This window comes from Nycticebus coucang, chromosome 21 (assembly GCF_027406575.1).
Source record: "Nycticebus coucang isolate mNycCou1 chromosome 21, mNycCou1.pri, whole genome shotgun sequence".
Classification (NCBI taxonomy): Eukaryota; Metazoa; Chordata; class Mammalia; order Primates; family Lorisidae; genus Nycticebus; species Nycticebus coucang.
The window spans coordinates 37922314-37949590 of NC_069800.1; the positions used below are offsets into that span (position 1 = coordinate 37922314).

Consider the following 27277-nt stretch of genomic DNA (forward strand, 5'->3'; position numbering starts at 1 on the left):
TGTGAGTTCAGTACTTTTGTTATCAATACCATGTTACAGATGATACAAAGAAAAGAAATTATCAAATCTGGTCTTGTATACACTCTACAATTCAGATGAACACTCCAGCGCACTCACCCCACAGCCTCTCCGGTACCCCGCGCTGGCGCCGGGAGAACAACGCCGGCCCAGCGTAGCGGAGGATCACGTGCCGGCGCGGGGCGGGGCCTCCTACGCGCCTGCGCGTCGCGGGCCGACGGAGCCCAGCCAGTGCTGGCAGAGCGGGCGCTGGGTCCCGCGGCCAGTGCCGCGTCTTCTCGCGGCTCCGCCACCAGCCGGGGCTCGGGCCGGGGCCCGGGCCCCCGGGGCATGGCCCTCAGGAGTGCGCAGGGTGACGGCCCCACTTCCAGCCGCTGGGACGGCGGCGCCGAGAAGACAGGTACGGAAGCCGGGCGGGGCACCACCGAGCGGCCTGCGAGGACTACCCGAGGGCCAGGGACGGCCGGAGGGGCAGGGGACAGCTGTTGGAGGAGCGGGCCCGCGGCTGGGGCGGCCCGGGAGGGGGCTGCGGGCTGGGGGACCTGGGCTAAGGCCGGGGTCGGGACGGCGGAAGAGGAAGAGTCTGAAGGCCCTGGGTTATGTCTCAAGGGGGAGAGGGCCTGCAGTTGAGGATCGGCGGATGCTGAGCAGACAGAGGAACTCTGGAGGCAGAAACGCTTCCCCAAAGCACTGCGCTCCGGCCTCATTATGTATGGAAAGGAGAATTGGGACTCCGAGGACAGAGGGCAGGCCTCACCCCGGCCTGAGGCTGTCTGCCCAAGTCCTCAGGCTCCTGGTGTCTCTTCCCTCGTTATAAGGCAGGTTTTCCAAACTTCATTCATACATCGCTCTCTTGACTTAACGCAATATTTGTGTCCACCTATTTCTTTTAATTACAAAATTCACCCTTTTAAAGTGTACAGTTCAGTGATTCTTAGTACATTCTCAAAGTTGTGCAGCCATCGATCGGCACTAATTCCGAAATGAAACCCTACCCATTAGCGGTCCTTCCATGTTCGTCAGTCTCCACAGCTCCTGGCCACCACTAATCTGCTTTCTGTCGATCCTCTGCCCCCTATTTTGGTGTTGTTTGCCTAAAAAGTGGTTCCGTGTTGTTTCAGATAAACAATAATTTATATGAAATTATTTTGTTGTATATAATGTTCTTGAACATGTTTTTCACACAATAAATAAATAATAGTTAAAATTGAGTGTTTGCCCTGAACCAAGTGAAATAATCTTTTTTTTCTTTGGGGGAGACTAAGGTAGTTTTCCCCCCTTTCAGTCCTGTGAGTGGTGCCCATAACAGAACCACTCTGTTATTCTATCTACATATTTTGTTGAAGCTCCTGATATCTATATCTTGTTTCTCTGCTTTCATTGTTCTGATAGTGGATGGAAGTGGAGCTCACAGCACATATTACTTCTCTGGACCCTTTGGCATTGTAACCCTTTGCTGGTGTTTGTGTGACATCTGTCCTCATGGCATAATAGTCAGTGCCCTAAGAACATGGGTCTTGTGACATGTTGCAGTGCAGCTGAGTCTAGGTCTCAAGACTTTACCTCCTCCAATTTCCCTGATGTTGCTTCTGTGAATGAATGGGAGGAATTTAGAGATGAGGGTTTTTTTTTTTTAATTTTGTCTTCATTCACATTGGAAAATTGTTAGCAAAATTAATCCTAGAAACCCTCCTGTGTAGAGTTTATGGTTAGATTGGTTTACTGTCTAGACTACAGACTACTTTTCTCTGTTGTTGGGGTAAAGCATTCTTTCTTGATACCTGCTTACATATTTCAAGTAGTTAATGAATGAATCTCTGCTAATTTGGGTACTGTTTTGTAGAAACTATTAATTAGGACCTCCAAAAACACAGGCTACTTTGTTTTATTTTGTTTTTAATAGGGCTCTTACCCAGGCTAAAGTTTTCCTCTACCACTGCCTTTCTCTAGTACAGACATGAAGGTCAAGCTTAAATTTTAATTTAATTTAATTTTAAGTTAATTTCCAGTGTCAATATCAGGAGTTCAAGGTGCTGTAGGGATATATCTCTCTTTCTCTTTCAGGCTGGCCTTTCCATTGTTTTGATTAAGAGTAACATTAATTAATTTGAGTTTAATTTCAGGTTAAAGACGGGAAAGCTTTCATGATATGCAAACTTAAACTAATTAATCAGTGTGGAGTTTTGTATTGCCATGTAAGATTCCATTATATATACTATAATGTAAGTGTGTAGATCACTTACTTGATCCAAGTTACTAATATTTAGTTTGGTGATAATGGAAAAACTTTTAGGGGGAGCATAGCTAGTAATCTTTAGTCATTGTCCTTTCCCTATGTATTAAGTTCCCCAAGCCATACCCATTGGACAAACCCATTACTCTGAGGAGAAAAAATCTTTACCTGAGTTCTATGACCAGAGTTGGAAGAAATTTGAGACAATAACGGGCTCAGCCATCTTTTTTTTTTATTTGCTATACTATTTATTGGTATTTTAGAGTGAACTTTCACACACACACACATTATATAACTATATATATTTTGAGATAGAGTCTCACTCTGTCACCCTGGGTAGAGTGCCATGTTGTCATAACTCACAGCAACTTCAAACTCCTTTCATGGTAAGTGCCCTATATAGGTCTCCAAAGTAGCTGGGACTACAGGCACCTGCCAAAATGCCTGGCTAATTTTTCTATCTTTAGTAGAGATGGGGTCTCACTCTTGCTCAATCTGATCTGGAACTCCTGAGCTCAAGCCATCCACCTGCCTCAGCTTCCCAGAGTGCTAGGATTGCAGAAGTGAGTCATGACACCCAGCCACTCCTTCCACTTCTAAAACTGTTAACTGTAAAACTGCCTCAGACAGGTTCTTCAGGAGGTATCCAGAAGAGGCTCAGCCATCTTTATATAAACTGTTAGTTCAGATAAAATGTCCCTTTATTAAAATAAGCATTTTAGGAAATTAAGCCAAATCTCTCTCCTCAACTGCAAGACCCTGTTGTAGCAGTTCCTATACCTGTTACCATGCCTCCCCTCAAAGTCTGCCTTACCATCTTTAGAAATAAATAAATAAAAACAAGTATTTTAATGGAGAGTAAGCCAAAGTAGTCCCTGTCTCATTTTTTCCCCCTTTGTTGAATGAATTACTTTTAAGCCATCAGGGATTTATTTATAGCAGGCTTACGTTTTGCAGCCAGCCATAGGACTGTCATTTCATACCAGCATGGTTATGATAGCCAAGACATCTACTGTAAAGGAATTTGGAAGGTATCGGCTTTGGGATATACAGTACACCTCTCATATAAATGGAGCAATAAAGAAATTGGAAAAGAAAGGAATGAGGGAGATTAGAATGACATATATACTACCTCTAAATGAAATGTAGGCTTTTATCCCAAGCCCAGAGAAAGCATTCTCAAGTCCAGAAATGTGTGTCCGTCTTTAAAATCTATATATAAAATTATCTCAAAATAAAATAGCATTCATTTTAATCTTTTCTTGAACATCTCAAGAATAGCTCTGTGATTTTTTTCATTGAGATAAATAGGATGTGTGTGAATTAGTTACTCAGTGAGGACTCTGCTAACCTTTTCTCCCTCATCATGTAGTCTCATAGTTGACCTTTTACTCTGTAATTTATACATCTCCAGCTCACTTCTTGAGTTTTCTGTTTTCTCTTCCCTTTTTATGTCACAATGAGAGCCTACATTAAGCATAATACTGTATTTGTAGGGATGACACATGTTGAAATGCCTTCCTCATCAGCCACGAACATTTTTTTTTTTTTTTTTTGAGACAGTCTCACTTTGTCACCCTCAGTAGAGTGCTGTGGCGTTATAAGCTCACAGCAACATCAAACGCTTGGGCTCAAGTGATTCTCTTGTCTCAGCCTCCTGAGTAGCTAGGACTACAGGCTCCCACCACAAAGCCCAGCTATTTTTAGAGACGGGGTCTTGCTCTTGCTCAAGCTGGTCTCAAACCTGTGAGCTCAGGCAATCCACCCATCTTGGCCTTCCAGATTGCTAGGATTACAGGTATGATGCCACTAACATTTAATCACTAGAATGTGGAGTTGAGGAAGGTGGTATTGGGGCCAAAGAAACAGCAGCTAAAGTCCACACTGGTGTAACTTCCTACTATGGGAACCACCAGTAGCTTTAGAAACAAGCCAGAGTCTACAGATCTATTTAGAGTTCTACCATGAGCATATTCTTAACAGTAGTATGGGGAAAATAATGCCACTTTCTATAGGCCAGTTTTATCCAGAGAACAGTAAGTAAACTAAGTATTCTATTCTGCACATATTTACTGAGTTCCCACAAAGTGCCTAAAATGAGAAGATAATAAATTTTTTTTTTTTTTTTTTTGCAGTTTTTGGCTTGGGCTGGGTTTGAACCTGCCACCTCTGGCATATGGGGCTGGTGCCCTACCCCTTTGAGCCACAGGCGCTGCCCAAGATAATAAATTTTTAAATGCAGGATTAAAAATAGAATTGGAAAAGAGTCATAAGAGAAATGAGTATTGGAGGTGTGGTTTGAATTCAAAATTAATTAACATTCTGGCAAATATTTGCTAAAACCTCATGGAAATCCAGCTGGTTACAGATATATACAAGCAGCGGTTTTCCTTTCTTCCAGATGGCTGAATTACTTGCAAAGAGGAGTAGGCGTATATGTGAAGAAAGCATTCCATCCCCTTAGCAAATAGGTTGACAAGATTTCTGGATGTTGCCTTCCCTCAGCTTGAATTGCTATTGCTATGTAAGTGGTCTTGTAATGTTTGAAAAACACAAGGGTACTCCCAAGTAAGACAAAAAGTTGCTGGGTGATGTGGCTCATGCCTATAATCCCAGCACTTTCTGAGGCTGAGGTAGGAGGATGCCTTAAGGCTAGGAGTTTGAGACCAGCATGGGCAACGTAGCAAGACCCTGTCTTTTTTTTTTTTTTTTTTTTTTTTATGAGACAGAGTCTCATCATGTTGCCCTGGGTGGAGCGCTATGATGTCACAGCTCACAGCAACCTCCTTCTCTTGGGCTTAAGCGATTCTCTTGCCTCAGCCTCCCAAGTAGCTGGGACTACAGGCACCTGCCACAACACCTGGCTAGCAAGACCCTACCTTTAGAAAAAAATTTAAAAAATTAGCTGGATGTGGGCGACGCCTGTGGCTCAGTCGGTAGGGTGCCGGCCCCATATACCGAGGGTGGTGGGTTCAAACCCAGCCCCGGCTGAACTGCAACCAAAAAACAGCTGGGCGTTGTGGCGGGCGCCTGTGGTCCTAGCTACTCGGGAGGCTGAGGCAAGAGAATTGCTTAAGCCCAGGAGTTGGAGGTTGCTGTGAGCTGTGTGATGCCATGGCACTCTACCGAGGGCCATAAAGTGAGACTCTGTCTCTACAAAAAAAAAAAAAAAAATTAGCTGGATGTGATGGCATATACCTGTAGTCCCAACTACTCAGGAGGCTGAAGCAGGAGTATTATGTGAGCCCAGGAGTTTGTGGTTGCTGTGAGCTATGATGATGCTCACTGCACTCTAGTGTGGACAACAGACTATCTCAAAAAATGAAAAAGATTTAAATATTAAATTTTTTTTCTCTGTTAGAAATTAGTTTAATTCCTGCTCATATTTTGTCTCAGCCTATGTTATATATGAAGTTCTCTTTTCCTGCACATCTGTGACCCCTCTTTGAAAACATAAAGTGCATCTTCCAAAGGATGTCCCTCAGGCCCATAGTAAAATACCTCCCTGTCTTCCTGTTGAGTGCAAGATAAAACCCAGACTCCTTTGCAGTATGAGTCCAGCCCAGACTCTTAGGAGCCTCATTCACTGCATCCTTCCTGCTTCTGTTCCCTCCTTTTATGTGATACTTCGGTTTCACAGAACTCTGTTTTCTAGACGTGGCATTTCTTTCCTGTGACTAGGTCTTTACACATGCTGTTTCCTCTGCCTGAAACACTTTCCTTTCAACCTACTTTTCCCTTAAAGAAAAGCAAAGTTTTCTTTAAGAAGGCATCCCAGAATGTATTCTTCATAAGGGCTTTCCTGACTGCCTCAGAAGTTATCATTCTTTCCTCTAAATGTTCATAATCCTTCATGATTTGATTATATCATATAATAATTATTTGTGTCCCTCTCTACTGTGAGCCCCTCAGAAGGCTAGGAGGAAGTTATTAATTTTTTGTCGCCAGAACAGGGTTTGGTACAAGTAGCCATTCATTAATGACGCACTGATGAATGAGTGATGGATGGACAAATGGTCATGGTAGATGAATGTAAGGACAGACTCAGCCAAGAGTTTGATATACCTAACAAACATTTGACTAGTTAGGGTCTATGCTGACAAAGGGAATTGGGAGCTTGATTTTGATTTTTCATGATTTCTAGATTCAGCAATCATTTAATTTGGCATCCAAACTGGGACATTTTTGAGAGTGCAGGGAGCAGGAAGGGTTTGCAGTGAGCAGTTATGCCAGCACTATAGGTATAAACCAGGAACATCTCATACATAATGAGAACAAAGGGTCATCCTACTAGGTTACCAGGGAAAACAACAACACTGAAGCCAGGAAGACAGGTTTACTTGGGTGAAAAGTCGCCTGTGGCTCAGTGAGTAGGGCGCCGGCCCCATATGCCAAGGGTGGTGGGTTCAAACCCAGCCCCGGCCAAACTGCAACAAAAAAATAGCCGGGCGTTGTGGCGGGCGCCTGTAGTCCCAGCTACTCGGGAGGCTGAGGCAAGAGAATCACATAAGCCCAAGAGCTGGAGGTTGCTGTGAGCCGTGTGATGCCACGGCACTCTACTGAGGGCAGTAAAGTGAGACTCTGTCTCTACAAAGAAAAAAAAAGTCGCTTGTGCTATTTTCCTGTGTGTACCTCCAATCACATGTGACTCCAAAGCAGTTGGTGCCAGTCCTCGTGTGGTACATAGGTCACAGCTCTCATGGGTAGGTCACCAGGGCTATTAGTGCCAACTTTCATTTGTGTTAATAATGTGCAGCTTTGGGCGGCGCCTGTGGCTCAGCGGGTAGGGCGCCGGTCCCATATGCCAGAGGTGGCGGGATCAAACCCAGCCCCAGCCAAAAAAATAAAAAATAAATAAATAAATGTTTAAAAAAAAAAAATAATGTGCAGCTTTGTCATGGAAACTGTAGACTGTTGTCTTAGAATAGAAGATTGCTGAAGAAAGCTGCTTCGAGTCTCTTCTAAAACCTAATATGCCTTCTGATGTTAGACCCTCTAAAGCCTGATCTACCTCTGGAATTATCTTCCACTTTACATCGACTCTAATACTTTGCACCTAGTATATATTACATACTTTTTTTTTTTTTTTTTTTGAGATAGAGTCTATGTCACCCTGGGTGGAGTGCCATGGCGTCACAGCTCACAGCAACCTCAAACTCTTGGGCTTAAGCGATTCTCTTGCCTCAGCCTCCCAAGTAGCTGGGACTACAGGCACCAGCGACAGCGCCTGGCTATTTTTGTTGTTGTTGTCTTTGTAGTTGTCATTGATTGGGCAGGCTGGGGCCGGGTTCAAACCCACCAGCCCGAGTCTCACTATGCAGTAGAGTGCTGTGGCATCATAGTTCACAACCTCAAACTCTTGGGCTTAAGCAGTTTCCTTGCCTCAGCCTCCCAAGTAGCTGGGACAACAGGCACCCACCACAATACCCGGCTTTTTTGTTGTTGTTGCATTGTCGTCGTTTAGGTTCAAATCCACCAGCCCCTGTGTATGTGGCCAGTGCCCTAACCACTGAGATACAGGCAATGAGACTTTCTTTTTTTTTTTTTTCTTTTTTTTTGAGGCAGCATCTCACTCTGTCACTCTAGGTAGAGTTTTGTGGCATCATTGCATGCAGCAACCTCATACTGTTGGGCTCAAGTGATCCTTTTGCCTCAGTCTCTTGAGGAGCTGGGACTACAGGGGCCTGCCAAAATGTCCGGCTAGGTTTTCTTCTTATTTCTAGTAGAGACAGGGTCTTGTTGTTCAGGTTGGTCTGGAATTCTGAGTTCAGGTAATCCATCTGCCTCAGCTTCCCAGAATGCTAGGATGACAGGTGTGAGCCACCACACCCAGACCCTTCTTTTTTTTTCTTTTTCTTTTGGTATGTGTGTATATGTTTAATTTTTTTTTTTTTTTTGTAGAGACAGGTCTCACTTTATGGCCCTCAGTAGAGTGCCATGGCCTCACACAGCTCACAGCAACCTCCAACTCCTGGGCCTAGGCGATTCTCCTGCCTCAGCCTCCCGAGTAGCTGGGACTACAGGCACCTGCCACATCGCCCGGCTATTTTTTGGTTGCAGTTTGGCCAGGGCCGGGTTTGAACTCGTCACCCTCGGAATATGGGGCCAGCGCCCTACCGACTGAGCCACAGGCGCCGCCCGTATATGTTTAATTTTATGGTAACAAAACAGCTTCTACACTTTTGACATTTAAAGCTAAGCATCATCTTTCTTTTCCCTGTAATAAAAAGAAAATTTAAAAATAAACAGGAACAAAATTATAATAGAAAATTCTATTCTAAATAAGATCCTATAGGTTCTGCTGATTCTCCCATCAAGTGGTGAGGCTTGAGTCATCATTAGATAATTTATTTAAAAAATTTAATCTTAAGCTGCAGGGACGTCAGTTAAACATTGTAATTAAACGTGCCAAAGAGGATATGTTGTCAGAATACCCACTTAACCCACATAAACATCTCAAACATACCCTTTGTTCACATTCTATAACCTTATTTTTAAAGTTTTTTTCCTCCTCTTAACATATCCAGGGCATTAAAAAAATGAATGAAGAAACAAAGGGTTTTTTTAAATGTTATATTAACAAGAAAAAGTAGACAGACAAGTTGGTAAATGCTAACTGTCCATGTTTACATACAGATACGTAGAGTACTCTCAGAGCCCAAAATACACAGGAGGAAAAAGGTTAGAATTCCATGTACTACTACACAGGGGAAAGCACTCTCCAGGAGAGTTAAGGGAGCAGGTTTTCTTTTTTCCCACAGAACTTGCTGGTCTTGGTTCTGTATAGCTTTGCTCTCCTTCCTTTTTAAGATACACTTCTCAAGCTAGCCTGACCTTGACCTGCTGCAGTATCTTGAGCTCTTGGCCTTTATTGTCTGCACACCTTTTTATGGCAATTATATATAGTGCACTGCCTGTGACATTCTGTGTTGTTGTATTTAAATTTACTTGTGTTTTTATGGTAAACTGAGTCTATGGTATAGCTGGGACTACAGGCACCTGCCACAATGCCTGGCTAGTTTTTCTGTTTTTAGTAGAGACAGAGTCTTGCTTTACTCAGGCTGGTCTTGAACTCCTAATCTTAGAGTGCTGGGATTACAGGCATGAGCCTATAATCAGAGTGGGACAGGCAACCAGAAAGAACCTAAGTACTGTCATCATCCATTTAAGTTCAGCATGCTATTCCTGAAAGTAGACATTCTGCATAAGAGCGCTAAGAGTCTGTTACTCCATTATTTTATTTACTTAATTAATTTTTTTGAGACTGAGTCTCACTTTGTTGCCCTTGATAGAGTACTGTGGCATCATATCTCAGAGCAAGTTCAAACTCTTGGGTTCAAGTAATCCTCTTGACTCAGCCTCCCAAGTAGCTGGGACTACAGGTGCCCGCCACAACGGTTGTCATTGCTTAGCAGGCCTGGACCGGGCTTGAACCTGCCAGCCTCAGTGTATGTGGCAGGCGCTCTACTCACTGAGCTATGGGCGCCAAGCCTTGAGCAGTTCTCTTGCCTCAGCCTCCCAAGTAGCTGGGACTACAGGCGCCTGCCATAATGCCTGGCTAGTTTTTCTATTTTTAGTAGAGACAGAGTCTTGCTTTACTCAGGCTGGTCTTGAACTCCTAAGCTTAGAGTGCTAGGATTACAGGCATGAGCCACCATGCGTGGCTACTTTCTTTTCTTTCATTTTTTTTAATTATTTAATTTTATTTATTTATTTATTTAGAGACATTAGAGTCTCAGTTTGTCGTCCTCGGTAGGGTGCTATGGTGTCACAGCTCACAGCAACCTCCAACTCCTGGGCTTAGGCGATTCTCTTGCCTCAGTCTCCCGAGTATGCTTTTTTCCCCCCCCTTATTTCAGGTTATTGTAAGGATGCAACCAGATCACTATTTTTTAATTTGTTAGGTAGAGTCCCTCTTATAGTTGTGTCCCACACCCCTACTTTGTGCCCTTTAAGTAGGAGCACCCCAATCTCCTCCCTCCTCCCTCCTTTTCCTCCCTCCCCCAACTTGAATAGAATTAAGTTTTCTCCTATTTGGGCATATATTAGATAATCTATTGGCTTTATAATAAAATTGTGTACATTGGATTCTTTTCCATTCTCATGATACTTTACTAAGAAGAATGTGTTTCGACTTCATCTATGTTAATACGAAAGATGTAAAGTTTCCATTCTTATGGCTGCATAGTACTCCATGGTGTACATATACCACAGCTTGTTAATCCAGTCTTAAGTTGATGGACATTTAGGTTGTTACACATCATGGTAAATTGAGGTGTGATAAACATTCTAGTGCAAATGTCTTTGTGATAAAATGATTTTTTTTCTTCTGGGTAGATGCCTAGTAGTGGAATTGTGGGATCAAATGGGAGGTCTAATTTGAGTTCTTTGAAGACTCTCCATATTTCTTTCAAAAGAGGCTGTATAGGGCGGCGCCTGTGGCTCAGTCGGTGGGGCGCTGGCCCCATATGCCGAGGGTGGCGGGTTCAAAAGAGGCTGTATAAGTTTGCAGTCCCACCAACAATGTAAAAGTGTCCCTCTTTCAGGTGGCGCCTGTGGCTCAGTGAGTAGGGTGCCAGCCCCATATACCGAGGGTGGCGGGTTCAAACCCGGCCCTGGCCAAACGGCAACAAAAAAATAGCCAGACGTTGTGGCGGGCATCTGTAGTCCCAGCTACTCTTGAGGCTGAAGCAAGAGAATCGCTTAAGCCCAAAAGTTGGAGGTTGCTGTGAGCTGTGTGATGCCCCAGCACTCTACCAGGGCCATAAAGTGAGACTCTTGTCTCTACAAAAAAAAAAAAGAAAGTGTCCCTCTTTCTCTACACCCGCACCAACATCTGCAACTCTGGGACTTCGTGATATGGGCTATTCTCTTAGGGTTAGGTGATATCTCAGGGTGGTTTGATTTGCATGTCTCTGATGATTAGGGACGATGAGCACTTTTTCATATGTCTGTTCATGTCTCTTACCCAGTGATAGATGAGATTGTTTGCTCTTTTTGTTGTTGTTGTTGATTAATTTTAATTCCCTATAGATCCTAGTTATCAAGCCTTTGTCAGGTTCGTAATATGCAAATATCTTTTTCCATTCCGAAGGTTGTCTGTTTGCTTTAATTGTTGTGTCTTTAGCTATGCCAAAGCTTTTCAGTTAAATTAAGTCACATTTGTTTATACATCTCATTGTTGGGATTACCGCTGAAGTTTTCTTTATAAAATCTTTCCCCAGGCAGATATCCTCCAGATTTTTTCCCACACTTTCCTCTAGGATTTTTATCTTTTCGTGTCTTAGAGTTAAATCTTTGATCCATCTTGAATCAGTTTTCCTAAGTGGTGAACAGTGTGGGTCCAATTTCAGTCTTTTACATGTGATTATCCAGTTCTCCCAGTACCATTTATTGAATATAGGGGTTCTTTTCCCCAGTATATGCTTTTGTTTGGTTTATCAAAGATCAGATGGCTACAAGAGACTGATTTCCTTTCCTCTCTTAGGTTTCTATAGCATTCTGGGAGCAGCTAATAGACAGATTATAATGCCTTTTTTTTTTTAACTCTCCCTGAGCCTAGTTGAGGTAACACTCTTGCTTTTGAAAATATCTCTGTATTATTCTGATGTTTTACTAGTTGTGTTAGCACGTAACCAAAGGCTTTTCCATGTGGTTTTGTTTTCAGTGTAGTATTACACTGAATTTGGTGACATACATATACACTTTTTCTATATAAACAACAGAGAAAAATTAAATAGACATGCTCTGTGAAGTTTGAGTGTTAAGAATGAACAGGCATTCTTTTAGGAAAACACTGACAATAATTGCTAGATATGCCTGAATTTACTGAGCATTTACCATAATTGTAATTCCATGTTGTTACTTACATGGCTCTTTTGTGCTGCTAATAAAATACCTGTAGGATGATTTAAGAAATCTGGACCATCTCAGAGATTTAGTTTTTAGTTAAGTATCTACTGTCTATTGTGGTAACTCTTCTGACAAAAGGGTATCGATTCAGAGACCCACAAAGGGGAAGTAATCTGCCCAAGGTTGTAGAATAGGTAAGTGGCAGAGCCAGGATCATCTGTTTGATTTTTACCTGTCCCTTTTTTACTACATCTTTCTTTAAAAAAAAAAAAAAAAAAAACATATTGTAGCTGGTCTGATGGTAGTGGGTTATCGGAACTTATTAACTTTAGTATCTTATTAACATTTGTGTCTATTAACTTATTAACATTAGTATCACTAAAATTGGATACAACCTCCCATTTCTAAATTTGACTGGCTTTTTAAAAAAACAAACAAAAATATATTGTTCATAGACCTATGCCTATGATCTTTGGTTTAGACCTATAAAAAGAGATTATGTTTTTAAAAATAGGCTACTTAAAATCTATTTTATAATGAGCTCTTCACCCCTCTTACCCATGAGGGTCAGTGGACTAGGCCTGAGATTAATAATGCATCTGGCTATGGAATTAATGCCAACAGGTGATTTCAGAGCTGGCTTTTTAAAAGCAGATACTTACCTTTACCTCAAAACAAAAAGGATATTGAGCTGTAAGCAGAAAGCATATACACACTGAATGTGTGCCCAATGCTTCCCCTTTCCTCTTGTCACAGACTTTAATGCCAAGAGGAAAAAGAAAGTGGCAGAAATATACCAGGCTCTCAACAGTGATCCTACTGACGTGGCTGCCCTTAGACGCATGGCTATCAGTGAAGGAGGGCTCCTGACTGATGAGATCAGACGAAAAGTGTGGCCCAAGCTCCTCAATGTGAACACCAATGACCCATCTCCTATATCAGGTAATGGAGTGAGGGTGGGATTGGTAAAGCGCTTGTCTAAGAGACTGAAAGAATAGAATTTCGGGATCTTTGACTTTGATCCTCATTTTGAACCAAGAGTAAGTAGATGAGTAAATCTAAAGCATTTTAGGAAATGCTTGGGAAATTACGGCCAAAACTGACAAATAGAATTGTATTCAAAAGTGGAATGTTTATTAGGGATTAAAATACTGGCTAGGTAGGGGGGTTTATTCAAAATGCATATTCTAGTCTAGATTCACTTGCCTGGGTGGCTCCTGTGGCTCAAGGCATAGGGCGCCAGCCCCATAAACCGGAAGTGGTGGGTTCAAACCCAGTCCCGGCCAAAAACTGCAAAAAAAACCTAGCTGCACCTCAGCCAAAAACTGCAAAAAAAAACTAGCTGCACCCCAGCTAATTCTGGTGCACATGAACTACATTTTGAGAAATATCAGACTGCGGAGAGAGATAATACCTTTATGGCCCTTAAGAAGACTACGACAGGCTCAGCACCTGTAGCACAGTGGTTACAGCTCCAGCCACATACACCAAGGGTGGCAGGTTCAAACCCAGCCCAGGCCAGCTGAACAATAATGACAACTGCAACAGAAAAATAGCCAGGCATTGTGGTGGGCACCTGTAGTCCCAGCTACGTGGGAGGCTGAAGCAAGAGAATTTGCTTGAGCCCAGGAGTTTGAGGTTGCTATGAACAAGTGACGCCACAGCACTCTACCAAGGGCAACATGGTAAGACTGTCTCAAAAAAAAAAAAAAAAGAAAAAGAAAACAGCAAACCAGGTGCAATAGTATGTACCTAGACCCAGCTACTTGGGAGGCTTAGGTTGTAGGATGCTTGAGCCCAGGAGTTTAAGGCCAGCCTGGGCAATATAGCAAGACTTTGGCTCTAAAAAATAAAATTAAGCTGGGTGAGGTGGCTCATGCTTGTAATCCTAACACTCTGGGAAGCCAAGGCCAGTGGATTCCCTGAGCTCACAGGTTAGAGACCAGCCTGAGCCAGAGCATGACCGCATCTCTAAAAATAGCCGGGCACAAGGGGCAGCCCCATATGCCGGAGATGGTGGGTTCAACCCAGCCCCGGCCAAAAACTGCAAAAAAAAAAAAAAATAGCCGGGCACTGGGCTGGGCATGGTCGCTCAAGCCTGTAATCCCAGCACTTGGGAGGCCGAGGTAGGTGGATTGTCTGAGCTCACAGGTTCAAGACCAGCCTGAGCCAGAGCAAGACCTCATCTCTAAAAAATAGCCAGGCATTGTGGCAGGCGCCTGTCATCCCAGCTACTTGGGAGGCTGAGGCAAGAGAATCACTTAGGCCCAAGAGTTTGAGGTTGCTATGGGCTGTGACACCACAGCACTCTACTGAGTTCTATAAAGCAAGACTTTGTCTCAGAAAAAAAAAAAAAAATAGCCGGGCATTGTGGTGGGTACCTGTAGTCTCAGCTACTTGGGAGGCTAAGGCAAGAGCATCGCTTAAGCCCAAGAGCCTGAGGTTACCATGAGCTGTGATGCCACAGCATTCCACCGGGGGCTACGAAGTGAAACTCTGTCTCAAAATTAATTAATTAATTAATTAAAGATAGATAAATAGATAATATATATATATTTTTTTTTTTTTGGAGACAGTCTCATGCGCTTGCCCTGGGTAGAGTGCTATGGCATCATAACTCACAGCAACCTTAAACTCTTGGGCTCAAGCGATCCTCTTGCCTCAGTTCTTTTTTTTCTATTTTCAGTAGAGAAGGGGTCTTGCTTTTGCTCAGGCTGGTCTTGAACTCATGAGCTCAAGCAATCCACCCACCTTGGCCTCACAGAGTACTAGGAATTCCAGTCATGAGCCACTGTGAAATAAAATTTTTTAAAAGCTTTTTGTTGGGAAATACAGTAGAACCTCCATAGTTGACCTCCTCCTTAAGTTGATTTAATTTTCATAGACCAGACATGCACCAATTAAGTATCAGTAAGAGTAGGCCTAGTCTCTCACGTTGGCCACCTCCATATGTTGACTAGTTTGTTGTAGTTCCTGTTGACAGATGTTTTACTCACTTTGATCCTTTGGACTTCTGAAATTCTGTAATTCCATGAAATCAGTTACCTAACTAATTTTCCAGACCTATACAGTAGAAGGAGTTCCTTGGAGCACGGTTCAAAATATAGAAGAAAGGACTATAGAACAATGAATCCACTTTGTTGTTCATTCACTTAATTCATTGACTTTATTGTGAATTTCCTGTTAAATGCCAAATGCTGAGGATTCTTTCATTCATTGCAAATACTAGCTGTGTTCCATTTGTGTGCCATGTACTGGAGATGATTAAAATAGGATCTCTGGGGCGATGCCTGTAGCTCGGGTAGGGTGCTGGCCACATACATCCAGGCTGGCAGGTTCAAACCTGGCCCGGGCCAGCTAAACAACAACGACAACTGCAACAAAAAAAAATAGCCGGGCGTTGTGGCGGGCTCCTGTAGTCCCAGCTACTTGGGAAGCTGAGGCAAGAGAATCGCTTAAGCCCAAGAGTTTGAGGTTGCTGTGAGCTGTGACACCACAGCACTCTACCCAGGATGACAGCTTGAGGCTCTGTCTCAAACAAACAAACAAAAAAAAATAGGATCTCTGCCACTAAAAAGTTCACTATGTCATAGTGCCACTGAGTAGGAGTTGAGCTGCCACTCGTTATTATCCTTGGAACTGGCTGCTCCAGAGCAGTCAGCTTTTTGTTGGAAGTTAAAGGCATAGCCATATTCATATTCTCAGTCCTGAGAGGATGTTCTCTATCACATTCCAAATTTCCCATGTCTTTTTATAAGATGAAGTCTGTATGGGAAGAAGTATTACACAGACTCCTCTGACAGCTTTTGAATTGAGTTGTGAAGGAAATATATGCTTATTATATAGCACTTGGTTTGGGTTGAGGAAAACGTATACTTGTTACATATATAACAGAGACTGACTCCTTACTTTTATGCTGTATTGGGCTTATCACCTGAACACAAGTATTGTCTCTTGTTCATAGTGTCTTCAAGGTTTTAGAATTTCAGGGTCAAGAGATGTTAGGTTCTTATTTATTTGAAAGTATCTTAAGGTTTCTTTCTGAACTGGTCAGTGCCCCCACAATTTTATAGGTGTCAGGATTTTCTTCAGTGATCTGTGGTTTCCACATTCATGATTTTATTTCTTTGTGGGTTTTTTGGAGATAGTCTTACTCTTTCACCCTCAGTAGAGTGCTGTGGCATCATAGCTTACAGCAACCTCAGACTCTTGGGCTCAAGTGATTCTCTTGGCTCAGCCATCCAAGTAGCTGAGACTACAGGTGCCCGCCACATCACCTGGTTATTTTTAGAGATGAGGTCTCACACTAGCTCAGGCTGGTCTCAAACTCGTGAGCTCAGGTATTCCTCCTGCCTCAGCCTCCCAGAGTGCTGGAATTACAGGAGTGAGCCACTGCACTTGGCCTCATGATTTTATTTGATTATTATAGTAACCCAAGAGGTACATAAAGGAAGGAAATATCCTAATTTTTGCAGCTGTGGACACTGAAGTTCAGGGCAGTTCCAGTGATGCACAGTTGTATCTTTACCAGACCCCTGGCTCCCAACATGTCAGCTGTTCTCCCCACCTCACTGCATTGCCTCTGGGCAGTCTCTTCTTTCTCTTAGGGTCATCATGACTTACAGGAAATGGTATGTGTTTGGAACTGAAATAGAGATTCCTTTCCAGATGTTGTATCTTGAGTCATGTCCTCTTTCAAAAAAAGCGCCACGGGTCTCCAGGCCTTTGATGTCATCCCAGAAGGTTTGCTTCTGATCTGGCTTCTCAGACATTCTTGTACTAACGTATTCCTTTTTCTCCAATAGGCCAGAACCTACGCCAGATGAGCAAGGACTATCAGCAAGTGTTGCTGGACGTCAGGCGGTCTTTACGGCGATTCCCTCCTGGTAAGAAGCTCTCCCAGTTTTTCCATATTTGGATAGAGTTCTTAAGTTGACAATTGCCAGTCCCTGGAGATTTTCATCCCGGCATACAGTGTGATCTACCATGCAGAACACCACCTCCTCAAGGACCTTTGGTACTCCCAATTTGCTAAGTCATTCTTTTGTCATCTGGTCACTTTCAGACCCCCATTGGGAAAGCCCAAACCAAAAATAATTTATTCCTGGCTCGGCACCCGTAGCACAGTGGTTATGGCACCAACTACATACACTGAGGCTGGCAGGTTCAAACCCAGCACAGTCCAGCTAAATAACAATGACAACTGCAACAAAATATAGCCGGGCGTTGTGGCGGGCACCTGCAGTCCCAGCTACTTGGGAGGCTGAGGCAAGAGAATTGCATAAGCCCAGGAGTTTGAGATTGCTGTGAGCTGTGATGCCATGGCATTCTACCAAGGGTGACATAGTGAGATTCTTGTCTCAAAAAAAAAAAAAAAAAAATGTATTCCTAAAACTGCTGTCCCATTCCCAGGAAGAAAGAGAAGATTGACTCTTTGCATTTTCACAAGGACGGAAACTAGGCAGCAAACCTCACATGTATGACCTACTTCTCTTTCCCTAGAAGCTCCACCTTTATGTCTGTGAAGAGAGGAGAATTGCTAAAGGAAATGGGAGCCTCTGATCCATTGTTTCACTCTTCTGAAACCCTGCCCTGGCTTGGGTTTTGTCTCATAAAAGACCTTCTCTCTTGCTTGCATCCTTGCTCCCTGGAGAGACACTGGTGATTCCCTTGCAGCCAGTAATCTATCAACTTGGCTTGGGGTTTTTGGATTTTTTTTTGAGACAGAGTCTCACTACATCACCCTCAGTAGAGTGCTATGGCATCTCAGCTCACAGCAACCTCAAACTTCTGGGCTTAAGTGATTCTCTTGCCTCAGCCTCCCAAGTAGCTAGGACTACAGGCGCCCGCCACAACACCCAGCTATTTTTTTTGTTGTTGTGGTTGTCATTGTTGTTTAGCTGGCCTGGGCTGGGTTCAAACCCACCAGCCTAGGTATATGAGCCAGCTGAGCTACAGGTGCTGCCCTTTTCTGAGACAGAGTTTCACTTTGTTACCCTGGGTAGAATGCTGTGGCATCATAGCTCACAGCAACCTCAAACTCCTGGGCTCAAGCAATCCTCTTGCCTCAATCTCCTGAGTAGCTGGCACTCACCACAACACCCGCCTATTTTTAAAGACAGGGTCTCAGCTCAGCGCCTATAGCTCAAGCAGCATGAGCACCCAGCCCCAACTTGGTTTTGATAAAAGCATGTGCCGTGGTTGGGTACCTATTTGCTATCCTGCTGCTTTAGATGATACCACCCAGGACTGATAACTCCCATTTTTTCCTTAGGTAACCAATTTCCTCTCTGAACCCTTTATTTCTTTTTTGCTTATGTAAAGTCTATGATATTCTCTATATATGGGGTGGACTTTCCATGTGGTCCTCATATTCTTTTCCCATTGATGTTCTTCTGGGCTTGATTGACCACTATTAAAGTAAAAATTCAAACAAGATTTAATTTTTACTCTCACTACTTTCTTTTCCTTTTTCCTCCTTTTTTTATGTCTTGAGACAGTCTTTATTGCATGGGTTAGAGTGCAGTGGCTTCATCATAGCTCACTGCAACATCAAACTCCTGGAGGCAGTCTCCCAAGTAGCTGGAACTACAGGTATATACCACCTTACCCAGTTAATTTTACTTTTTGTAGAGATGGGGTCTTACTGTTTTGCCCACGTCAGTCCTGAACTGGCTTTGAGCTATCCTCCCACTGTGGCCTCCCAAACACTACATGAGCCACCATGCCTGGAAAACTTTTTTATTTTTGTATAATTTCATACTTATAAAAAAAAAAAGTTGCAAAAATAGGACAAAGAATTCCCCCAGGTACCTTTTACACAGATTTCCTTGCTTGTTAACATTGTACTGTATTTGCTTTATTAACTGCTCTCTTTCTTTCTCTATATACACATATATAAATTCTTTTCTGAACTATTTTAGAGTAAATTGGCACCCTTTGTCCCCTAAATATTTCAGAATGTATTTTTCTTTTTCTTTTTTTTTTTTTTTTGTGAGGCAGAGTCTCACTCTGTGGCCCTGGGTAGAGTGCTATGGCATCATAGCTCACAGCAACCTCAAGTTTCTGGGCTCAAATGATCCTCCTGTCTCATCCTCCCAATCGGGACTGCAGGCACTTACCACGATGCCTGGCTAGTTTTTCTATTTTTAGAAGAGACCAGGGTCTTGAGCTTGTTTAGGAGTTCTCAAATTCCTACGCTCAAGTGATATACCCACCTCAGCCTTCCAGAGAGCTAGGATTACAGGCGTGAACTACAACGCTGCCCAGGATGTGTTTCCTAAAGATAAGGCTCTTTCATAATCACAGTGCACTTATTAAAATCAGTAACAGCATTGAAAAATACTGTTATCTGGGCAGCACCTGTGGCTCAGTGAGTAGGGTGCCGGCCCCATATACTGAGGGTGGCGGGTTGAACCCAGCTCCAGCCAAACTACAGTAAAAAAATAGCCGGGCATTGTGGTGGGTACCTATAGTCCCAGCTACTCAGGAGGCTGAGGCAAGAGAATCACTAAGCCCAAGAGTTGGAGGTTGCTGTGAGCTGTGACGCCATAGCACTCTACCAAGGGCGACAAATTAAGACTCTGTAAACAACAGTGGCTCGGTGCCTGTGGCTCAAGCAGCTAAGGCGCCAGCCACATACACCTGAGCTGGCGGGTTCGAATCCAGCCCGGGCTCACCAAACAACAAGGACAGCTGCAACCAAAAAATAGCCAGGCGTTGTGGTGGGTACCTATAGTCCTAACTACTTGAGGCAGAAGCAGGAGAATAGCTTGAGCCCAGGAGTTGGAGGTTGCTGTGAGCTGTGATGCCACAGCACTCTACCCAGGGTGACAGCCTGAGACTCTGTCTAAAAAAAAAAAAGAAAAGAAAGAAAGAAAAATACTGTTACCTAATTAATTCACAGATTTTATTCAGATTTCACCATTTATCCTACCAATGTCCTTTATAGAAAAAAATACAAATTCATACATTTCTCATTTAGTCATCACATCTCTTTAGCCTCCTTTAATCTGAAATAGTTCCTTTGCATTTTATGACAGACCAGCTATTTTATTAAATTTCCCTTTCTGTGGGTTTATCTGGTTTCCTTAGTAGGAGATTCAAGCTTATGCTCTGCAGGTAGAAATTCTGCAAACATAGTGCTGAGTCAGTGTGTCAGGTAAGGAGGTGCATGCTGTCTGGATTCCATTAGCAGCAGTGTCAACTGTGAGGACTTGGTTAAGATGGTGTCTCCAGCTTCCGCCACTGTAAGGTTGTTAGTGGCTGGCACCTTCCTGTGTGCCAGGTTGCTATCAACCACATATGGATCTTGATAATGCATTGCCAAATGATTTGTAATTCATCTTCTTATATTGGACACTATCTCTGAAAATCCATTGTTGGCCTTCTTCCTAGCTTTGTTAGTAGGCTGTTGTTTGCCCAATTCAGATACATCTCCTCTTTTCTCCTTTCTCAGGCATGCCGGACAAGCAGAGAGAAGGGCTCCAGGAAGAACTGATCGACATCATCCTCCTCATCTTGGAGCGCAACCCTCAGCTGCACTACTACCAGGGTTACCATGACATTGTGGTCACATTTCTGCTGGTGGTAGGCGAGAGGCTGGCAACATCCCTGGTTGAAAAATTGTCCACCCACCACCTCAGGTACCAGTTCAGAGGGTCATACGAAGATGGGTAGCATGCCTCGAGCCCCCCTGGGATAACTTGTCAGCCCATTTTCTAATCCGTTTTTTTTCAGTAGTCTGAACCTTCTTCACCCACCAGCCCTGATCTAAATGGTTGGTCTGACCAAGCTCATTGAATTATTTTCCTCCAGGGATTTTATGGATCCAACAATGGACAACACCAAGCATATATTAAACTATCTGATGCCCATCATTGACCGGGTGAATCCAGAGCTCCATGACTTCATGCAGAGGTAGATCTGTGTCTACATTTATGTGTACACACACTCGTACACACCCAACACTGCAAACTCTCTCAGCTGTTGTTTCTTCCTCATAAGTCTAGTTCAGTGATATTATCTTATGTGGTAGTGTTAAGTTCTTCCAAGTTGTTCTTTCTGTCACCAGTAATCTGGGTAATTCAGTTCTGGTACGGTCCTGGAGGACTTTTTTGGGTACTGTATTCTTTTGGGGTACAAGGATGATATATAGCCCATGCCTTGAGGAGTTTACATCTAATGGGGGAGGAAGTGGATAAGGTAAGTATCCCATGGTAGACTTTGAGGTATTTTGTTGTTTATTTTTAATAGTCTCACTGTTACCCAGTCTATAGAGTGTCATGGTCTCAGCCTAGCTCATAGCAACCTCAGACTCCTAGATTGAAGCAGTCCTCCTGCCTAAGCCTCCTTGAGTAGCTGGAACTACATATGCACACCACTATGCCCGGCTAATTTTTTTCTGTTTTTAGTAGAACTGAGGTCTCACTTTGCTCAGGCTACTCTCAAGCTCCTGACCTCAAGCTGTCCTCCTACTTCAGCTTCCCAGACTGCTGGGATTACAGGTGTGAACCACCTGGCCAACTTTGAAGTCATTGCTACAAGAGAAATACAAATTCCTGCGGGCTCTAGAGGCGAGAAGGACAAGGCCATCTGTGAGGTTTTTAATTTCCCAAGTACCAAAGAGAAGAAATATTTCTTTGAAATCTCATGAATTTTTTTCCTCTTCTTTTTTAAAATTTTTTTCTTTCTTCTTTAGCGATTCTCTTGCCCTTTGCCTCCCAAGTAGCTGGGACTACAGGTGCCTGCCACAACGCCCGGCTTTTTTTTTTTTTGGTAAGGACAGGGTCTCACTCTGGCTCACCCCAGCTCATGCTGGTCTCGAACCTCTGAGCTCAGGCAATCCACCTCCCACTTCCATGACCCTAGGACTAAAGGTGTGATCCTCCTCTTTTTAGTTGGAAATGTGTTCTTGTCTTAATTGTTTTTTTTTGCTTTTTTGTGTTTTTTTTTTTTATAATGGCTGTGTCTTAAGGCATTTCAGTGCTCTCACGTTAACTGAAAAAATTAACACGCTCATGTTTTCAAGTCTGAGAATTTGTGCCTTTGCCCCTAAAAGGGGTAAGGCTGTCTCAGAAGGAAAATCATAGTTCTTTGACATTTCTTAGCTATTAGGAGGGCACCCAGTGAGATAAGGCAGCCAGGACTTGAAGACTTTGTATTTTGTATGGAGAAGATGCCAAATTCCTAGGTGGCCAAGTTTTTCAGAACACCTGTTTTCCAAATGCTTCCTTTTCACCAGCACTGAGGAGAAAGAAGGCCCAGAGAGAGGGAAGGGGTGACCCAGCAGGGAACCTAACGCCTGGATTTCCTTTGCTCTCCTAGTGCTGAGGTGGGGACCATCTTTGCCCTCAGCTGGCTCATCACCTGGTTTGGGCATGTCCTGTCTGACTTCAGGCACGTCGTGCGGTTATACGACTTCTTCCTGGCCTGCCACCCCCTGATGCCCATTTACTTTGCAGCTGTGGTAGGTACAGGCCATGAGCCAGCAAGTAGGCTCGCTATCACCTGTCCCAGCTTGATTTCTTTCCCTGAGGGAAACCTGGTGGTTACAAAAAGATGCAGAAAACATTTCCTAAGTCTAGTGTCCCTGGACCCCATTCTGAGCAATGTTAAGGGGGTGTCATGAAGAAAATAAATTGGGAAATTCTGATTAAACAAAGTTAAACCAATTTATCTACTGTGACTCATCTGACCTTTGAAATGCTACTGTATGTGTGAATTGTCAAGAGTTCCTGTTGACATCTCTTGGAATATGTTCAGCTGAGGAACACAGTTTGGGAAACAGTCATTAATACAAACTGCCAACTCCAGGTTTAAGAACGAGATAGCTGGGTGGCGCCTGTGGCTCAGTGAGTAGGGCGCCAGCGCCACATACCGAGGGTGGCGGGTTCAAACCCAGCCCCGGCCAAACTGCAACAAAAAAATAGCCGGGCGTTGTGGCGGGCGCCTGTAGTCCCAGCTGCTCGGGAGGCTGAGGCAAGAGAATCGTGTAAGCCCAAGAGTTAGAGGTTGCTGTGAGCCGTGTGACGCCACGGCACTCTACCCAAGGGTGGTACAGTGAGACTCTGTCTCTACAAAAAAAAAGAACGAGATAGCTTGTGGTAGAGGATAGAGGAAGGGTCTGAATGAGGGAGTGAAGATGGAGGCTTGGAAGTTCATCACTGGTCACTGGTCCTTTCAGCAGCTGTGGATTTGTGGACTAACAGTCAGAAGGAAGACATTTAAAAGGAGCAAGACCATTCTTTTTTCTATTTCTTCTGTGCTAGAGCTCCAGGAATTTCCCAATAATCTCTCTCCTTTTCTTACTCCTCAAAGCATCTCCTTCATTTCTTTTAGGACTTTGAGGGACACCTGAGCAGGCAGATGCGCCTGGAAGGACTTAGGTTTTAATTAATTTGTCAGCATTTCACATCACAGGGTAGAAGTTTGCCTCTAGCAGGAAGGGCCAGGCCAGTAGGAACAGCTCTGAGAATGTGTACATTATTATTTCCTCCATGGATGCAAGAGTCTGTTGAACATTTGGGCTGAGTGCTGTCCATTACCAGTTTCAGTTCATCTCTAAGGTGAACGGAGTGGGTGTGGTCCAGGCCCTGCGTGCCTGTTCTCTGATGTGAGGCCTGCCTCTTTCCCTGCAGATCGTTCTGCATCGTGAACAGGAAGTCCTGGACTGCGACTGTGACATGGCCTCAGTTCACCACCTGTTGTCCCAGATCCCTCAGGACCTGCCCTACGAGACACTGATCAGCAGAGCAGGAGACCTCTTTGTTCAGTTTCCCCCATCCGAACTTGCTCGGGAGGCAGTTGCCCAACAGCAAGCTGAGAGGTGAGTGAGGCTGGTCCACTGGTTGAGCTGGGGTGGGGAGTCTGGTGGGCCACAGAGCTAAGGGCATGTTTCCAGAGATTTAAGCCTAAGTCAGCGGGTCATATAAGCAGGTCATTGCTTATAAACTCAACAGGTGTTTATCAAGAAGAACTTTCTGAGCACTGGTTAGTACTGTCCTCAGCCTGGTCAGTGTAGTTGTTCTTTCCTTCTCTTCTTTCATACCATTTTCTTCCTTCTGTCTCCTTCCCTGCAGAACGGCAGCCTCTACCTTCAAAGACTTTGAGCTGGCATCCGCCCAGCAGAGGCCTGACATGGTGCTGCGGCAACGGTTCCGGGGACTTCTGCGGTCTGAGGATCGAACAAAAGATGTCCTGACCAAACCAAGGACCAACCGCTTTGTGAAACTGGCAGTGATGGGGCTGACAGTGGCACTCGGAGCAGCTGCCCTAGCTGTGGTGAAAAGTGCCCTGGAATGGGCCCCTAAGTTCCAGCTGCAGCTGTTTCCCTGAATGCCAGAGAAGATACTTCCTCTCACATGACATTCAGTCTCACCCTTCCAGGGAAGGATTAGGAGGAGGTGGAATTTCCTTTATTAAAAGGGTTTCTGTCAAGGGTCTTCTATTCCTGCCACCCTTCCCTGCCTGTCCTTGTTTGCCTTTGCTTCAGAGGCCATTAGCAGAGCCTACGTGACACCAAGGGAACCTGGGGACCTGGGCACAGGACTTTTACTCAACTCCCACTGGACTTCAGAGTAGACTGTGTGCCGCCTCCCCTTGGGTTGGAGGGAATGGGTTTCTTTAGCTCCCAGCTGCCTTGGAACTTGCTGCACCCTGGTGACTGGGAACCTCTTGGCTGCCCAGTAGAAAGTTAGCTGGACCAGGGGAAGCCCTCCTTGTCACTCCTGTCTGCTTCTGGTGGACTAAGAAGCAAGGGGCACTAACAAGCTGGGCTTTGGAACAAAAGCAAGATAGCAGAGGACTCTAGCCTGGGAATACTATTGGCCCCTCTTATGAGCAGGTCCATTAGCTGGTCAGAAATCAAAGAGACAGATGTGAACCAGGTTACCAATTAAATCCTACCTATGTGCAGCCTAGCAATTGCATGGGCATTTCCAGTCAAACGAGAAGGAGTTTTAGTTTTTAAATACTAGGCCTAGACTGGTTTTGCTTGCCTTTGTCTTTTCTTTTCTTTTCTTTTTTTTTAATTTCAGACTAACGTGAGGACACAACTGAGATACAGCATCACGTTTGTTAGGTGGAGTCCCTCTTGTACTTACGTCCCGCACCCAACAGGCGCCTTTGTCATTGCTTTAAAAAATACTTTTACTGTTTTTAGAATTATATACACCCAACATGTAAAGGACCCTCATTTTAAAAATAATAGTTCCTTCACAGAAAAAAGAGTTCTCATCAGAAAGATGAGCTTCTAAGATCTTTTACCCAATTGTTTAACACTTTGATTTAGCCAGAATTACTGTTTGTGAAGAGCCCCGTGCTTCCGAAGTGCCCACTTTCTGACTGGCTTCCTTCCTCTTTTCTTCAAATCACCCTCCTACTTCCAAATAGGCACCCACTTGCTACTTTGGCATCTGGGGTCTGATTTATCTCCTCAACCGCTGGTCTCTCCCTACTGGTTGGAAATGTTATTGGAAACCTGCCGGCACCCAGAAAGGGACAGACTGTAGCCTGAAGAGCTTGGCAGGAGTCTGGAACAGCCAGCCCACCTCCCCAAGCTTCCCCAAGGATTCTGCAGGCCTCAAGGAGCACGGGCAGTCCCTTGTTCTTCTGGGACAGCTTTCCTGAAGCAAAGCCAGATTTTTTTCCAATTAACTCTGGCTTAAAAAAAAAAAAAAAAAAAAGTGCCTTTTGCTGCTTTAAAGAATTGGAGTATATTAAGTATGAAGCAGCCATGTACTTTTATTTTCCTGGTCCTTCCTGGGCACTGTTTTCTCCTGGCAGGTATTTGCTTAAAATGAACATGCCAGAAGCACTCCACCCACCATGTCCAGACCTCCACATCTTCCTGATGCTGGTTGGGTGCAGCAAGAAGGGCGTCCCACATGCCATGCTGCCAACAAGCCCAGAGGTCACACTAAGCACTTTAAAACCAAAAAAGGCTCAAAGTGGTGGTCCATTGTCCACAGCAAAGCCCTACCTGGGCTGATTAGTTTAGAAAGTGGTGAACTCATCAGGATAAAGGAGGTTCTTCTAGGACCCAGCGGTTGGTGATGTGATGAATGTTCCATGTTCTCCCACAGCAGGTTTGTTCCCTTGTCACCATTTCAGTGGGCGGTAGCACTGCCCCTCCTGCCACAGCACTCAAGCCTGTCGGTAAATACTGACAGAATCGATGGGGAGGAGGAAAGGAGATGCATGTGACGGGGACCCAAGGCCACAGTACTTTGGGTCCCAGGAAACAAGTGGTATTTGCTTATATTGTGGCTTACGAAGGAAAAAGTTAGTTTTATAGCTTTGCTGACACCAGGGTTCTCCCCTGCCATTGAGAAGAAAAAATTATCTACTTACCTTCAGGTGGTTTACTTATTCTATAAAGAATATGTGTAAATATTTTGTACAGAGCCCTGTATGAAATAAACAGCCATATGTGGTACTGATCACCTCTTCCATCATTCTTTCCTTGCCCAACACTTTTTTTTTTGTAGAGACAGAGTCTCACTTTATGGCCCTTGGTAGTGCCGTGGCCTCACACAGCTCACAGCAACCTCCAACTCCTGGGCTTAAGCGATTCTCTTGCCTCAGCCTCCCGAGTAGCTGGGACTACAGGCACCCGCCACAACGCCCGGCTATTCTTTGGTTGCAGTTCAGCTGGGGCCGGGTTTGAACCTGCCACCCTCGGTATATGGGGCCGGCACCCTGCTCACTGAGCCACAGGCGCCGCCCGAGCGTAGATTTAGATAACCTGGCTTGGAGGCTCCCCCACTTTCCACCAGAGCCCTGGGAGTGGGCTGTGGTCTGTGGATTCCTGCTTGGCCTTGACTTGCCAGGACATCCTGGGAAATACCTGCAGTCATGCTGTTTCTATTTCAGCTTGAAGAATTGTGGTCTAGGTGAGTAGTCTCGTTTGTTGCCATGTCCTTTCATAAGACTTTCAGAATCAAGCGGTTTTTGGCCAAGAAACAAAAACAAAATTGTCCCATTCTCCAGTGGATTCGAATGAAAACCAGTAATAAAATCAGGTACAACTCAAAGAGGAGACACTGGCGAAGAACCAAGCTGGGTCTTACACGCGAGAATTGCACTGGAGATGGCACGTACTCATGCTGTATCCCGGTCACTGTCGTCTTACCATATCAAGCTGAAAATGTCATCGGTTGGACAGTTGCCACA

At 44.2% G+C, this 27277-nt stretch overlaps 1 protein-coding gene across 3 annotated transcripts; it reads left to right on the forward strand.

Moving 5' to 3' along the window:
- The first annotated feature begins 201 nt into the window (after positions 1–201).
- On the forward strand, positions 202–26545 carry TBC1D20 (TBC1 domain family member 20). 3 transcript variants are annotated; one of them, XM_053573687.1, is made up of 8 exons: positions 202–418; positions 12860–13045; positions 16909–16989; positions 20562–20748; positions 20921–21022; positions 22430–22571; positions 23743–23930; positions 24184–26545. In XM_053573687.1, the coding sequence occupies exons 1-8, from the start codon at positions 349–351 to the stop codon at positions 24437–24439; spliced, it is 1212 nt and encodes a 403-aa protein (XP_053429662.1). In that variant the 5' UTR covers positions 202–348; the 3' UTR covers positions 24440–26545. The 3 variants fall into 3 exon arrangements, with proteins under 3 accessions (XP_053429662.1, XP_053429663.1, XP_053429665.1); XM_053573688.1 differs by lacking the exon at positions 202–418 and adding an exon at positions 567–836; XM_053573690.1 differs by lacking the exon at positions 202–418 and adding an exon at positions 4665–4775.
- The last annotated feature ends 732 nt before the right edge of the window (positions 26546–27277 follow it).

Excerpts from the sequence above, each read along its gene's own strand:
- TBC1D20 (XM_053573687.1), top strand. The coding sequence starts at position 349 with ATGGCCCTCAGGAGTGCGCAGGGTGACGGCCCCACTTCCAGCCGCTGG. Across the intron at positions 20,749-20,920 it reads TTGTCCACCCACCACCTCAG|GGATTTTATGGATCCAACAA; the intron begins GTACCAGTTCAG and ends ATTTTCCTCCAG. Across the intron at positions 23,931-24,183 it reads GCCCAACAGCAAGCTGAGAG|AACGGCAGCCTCTACCTTCA; the intron begins GTGAGTGAGGCT and ends CCTTCCCTGCAG.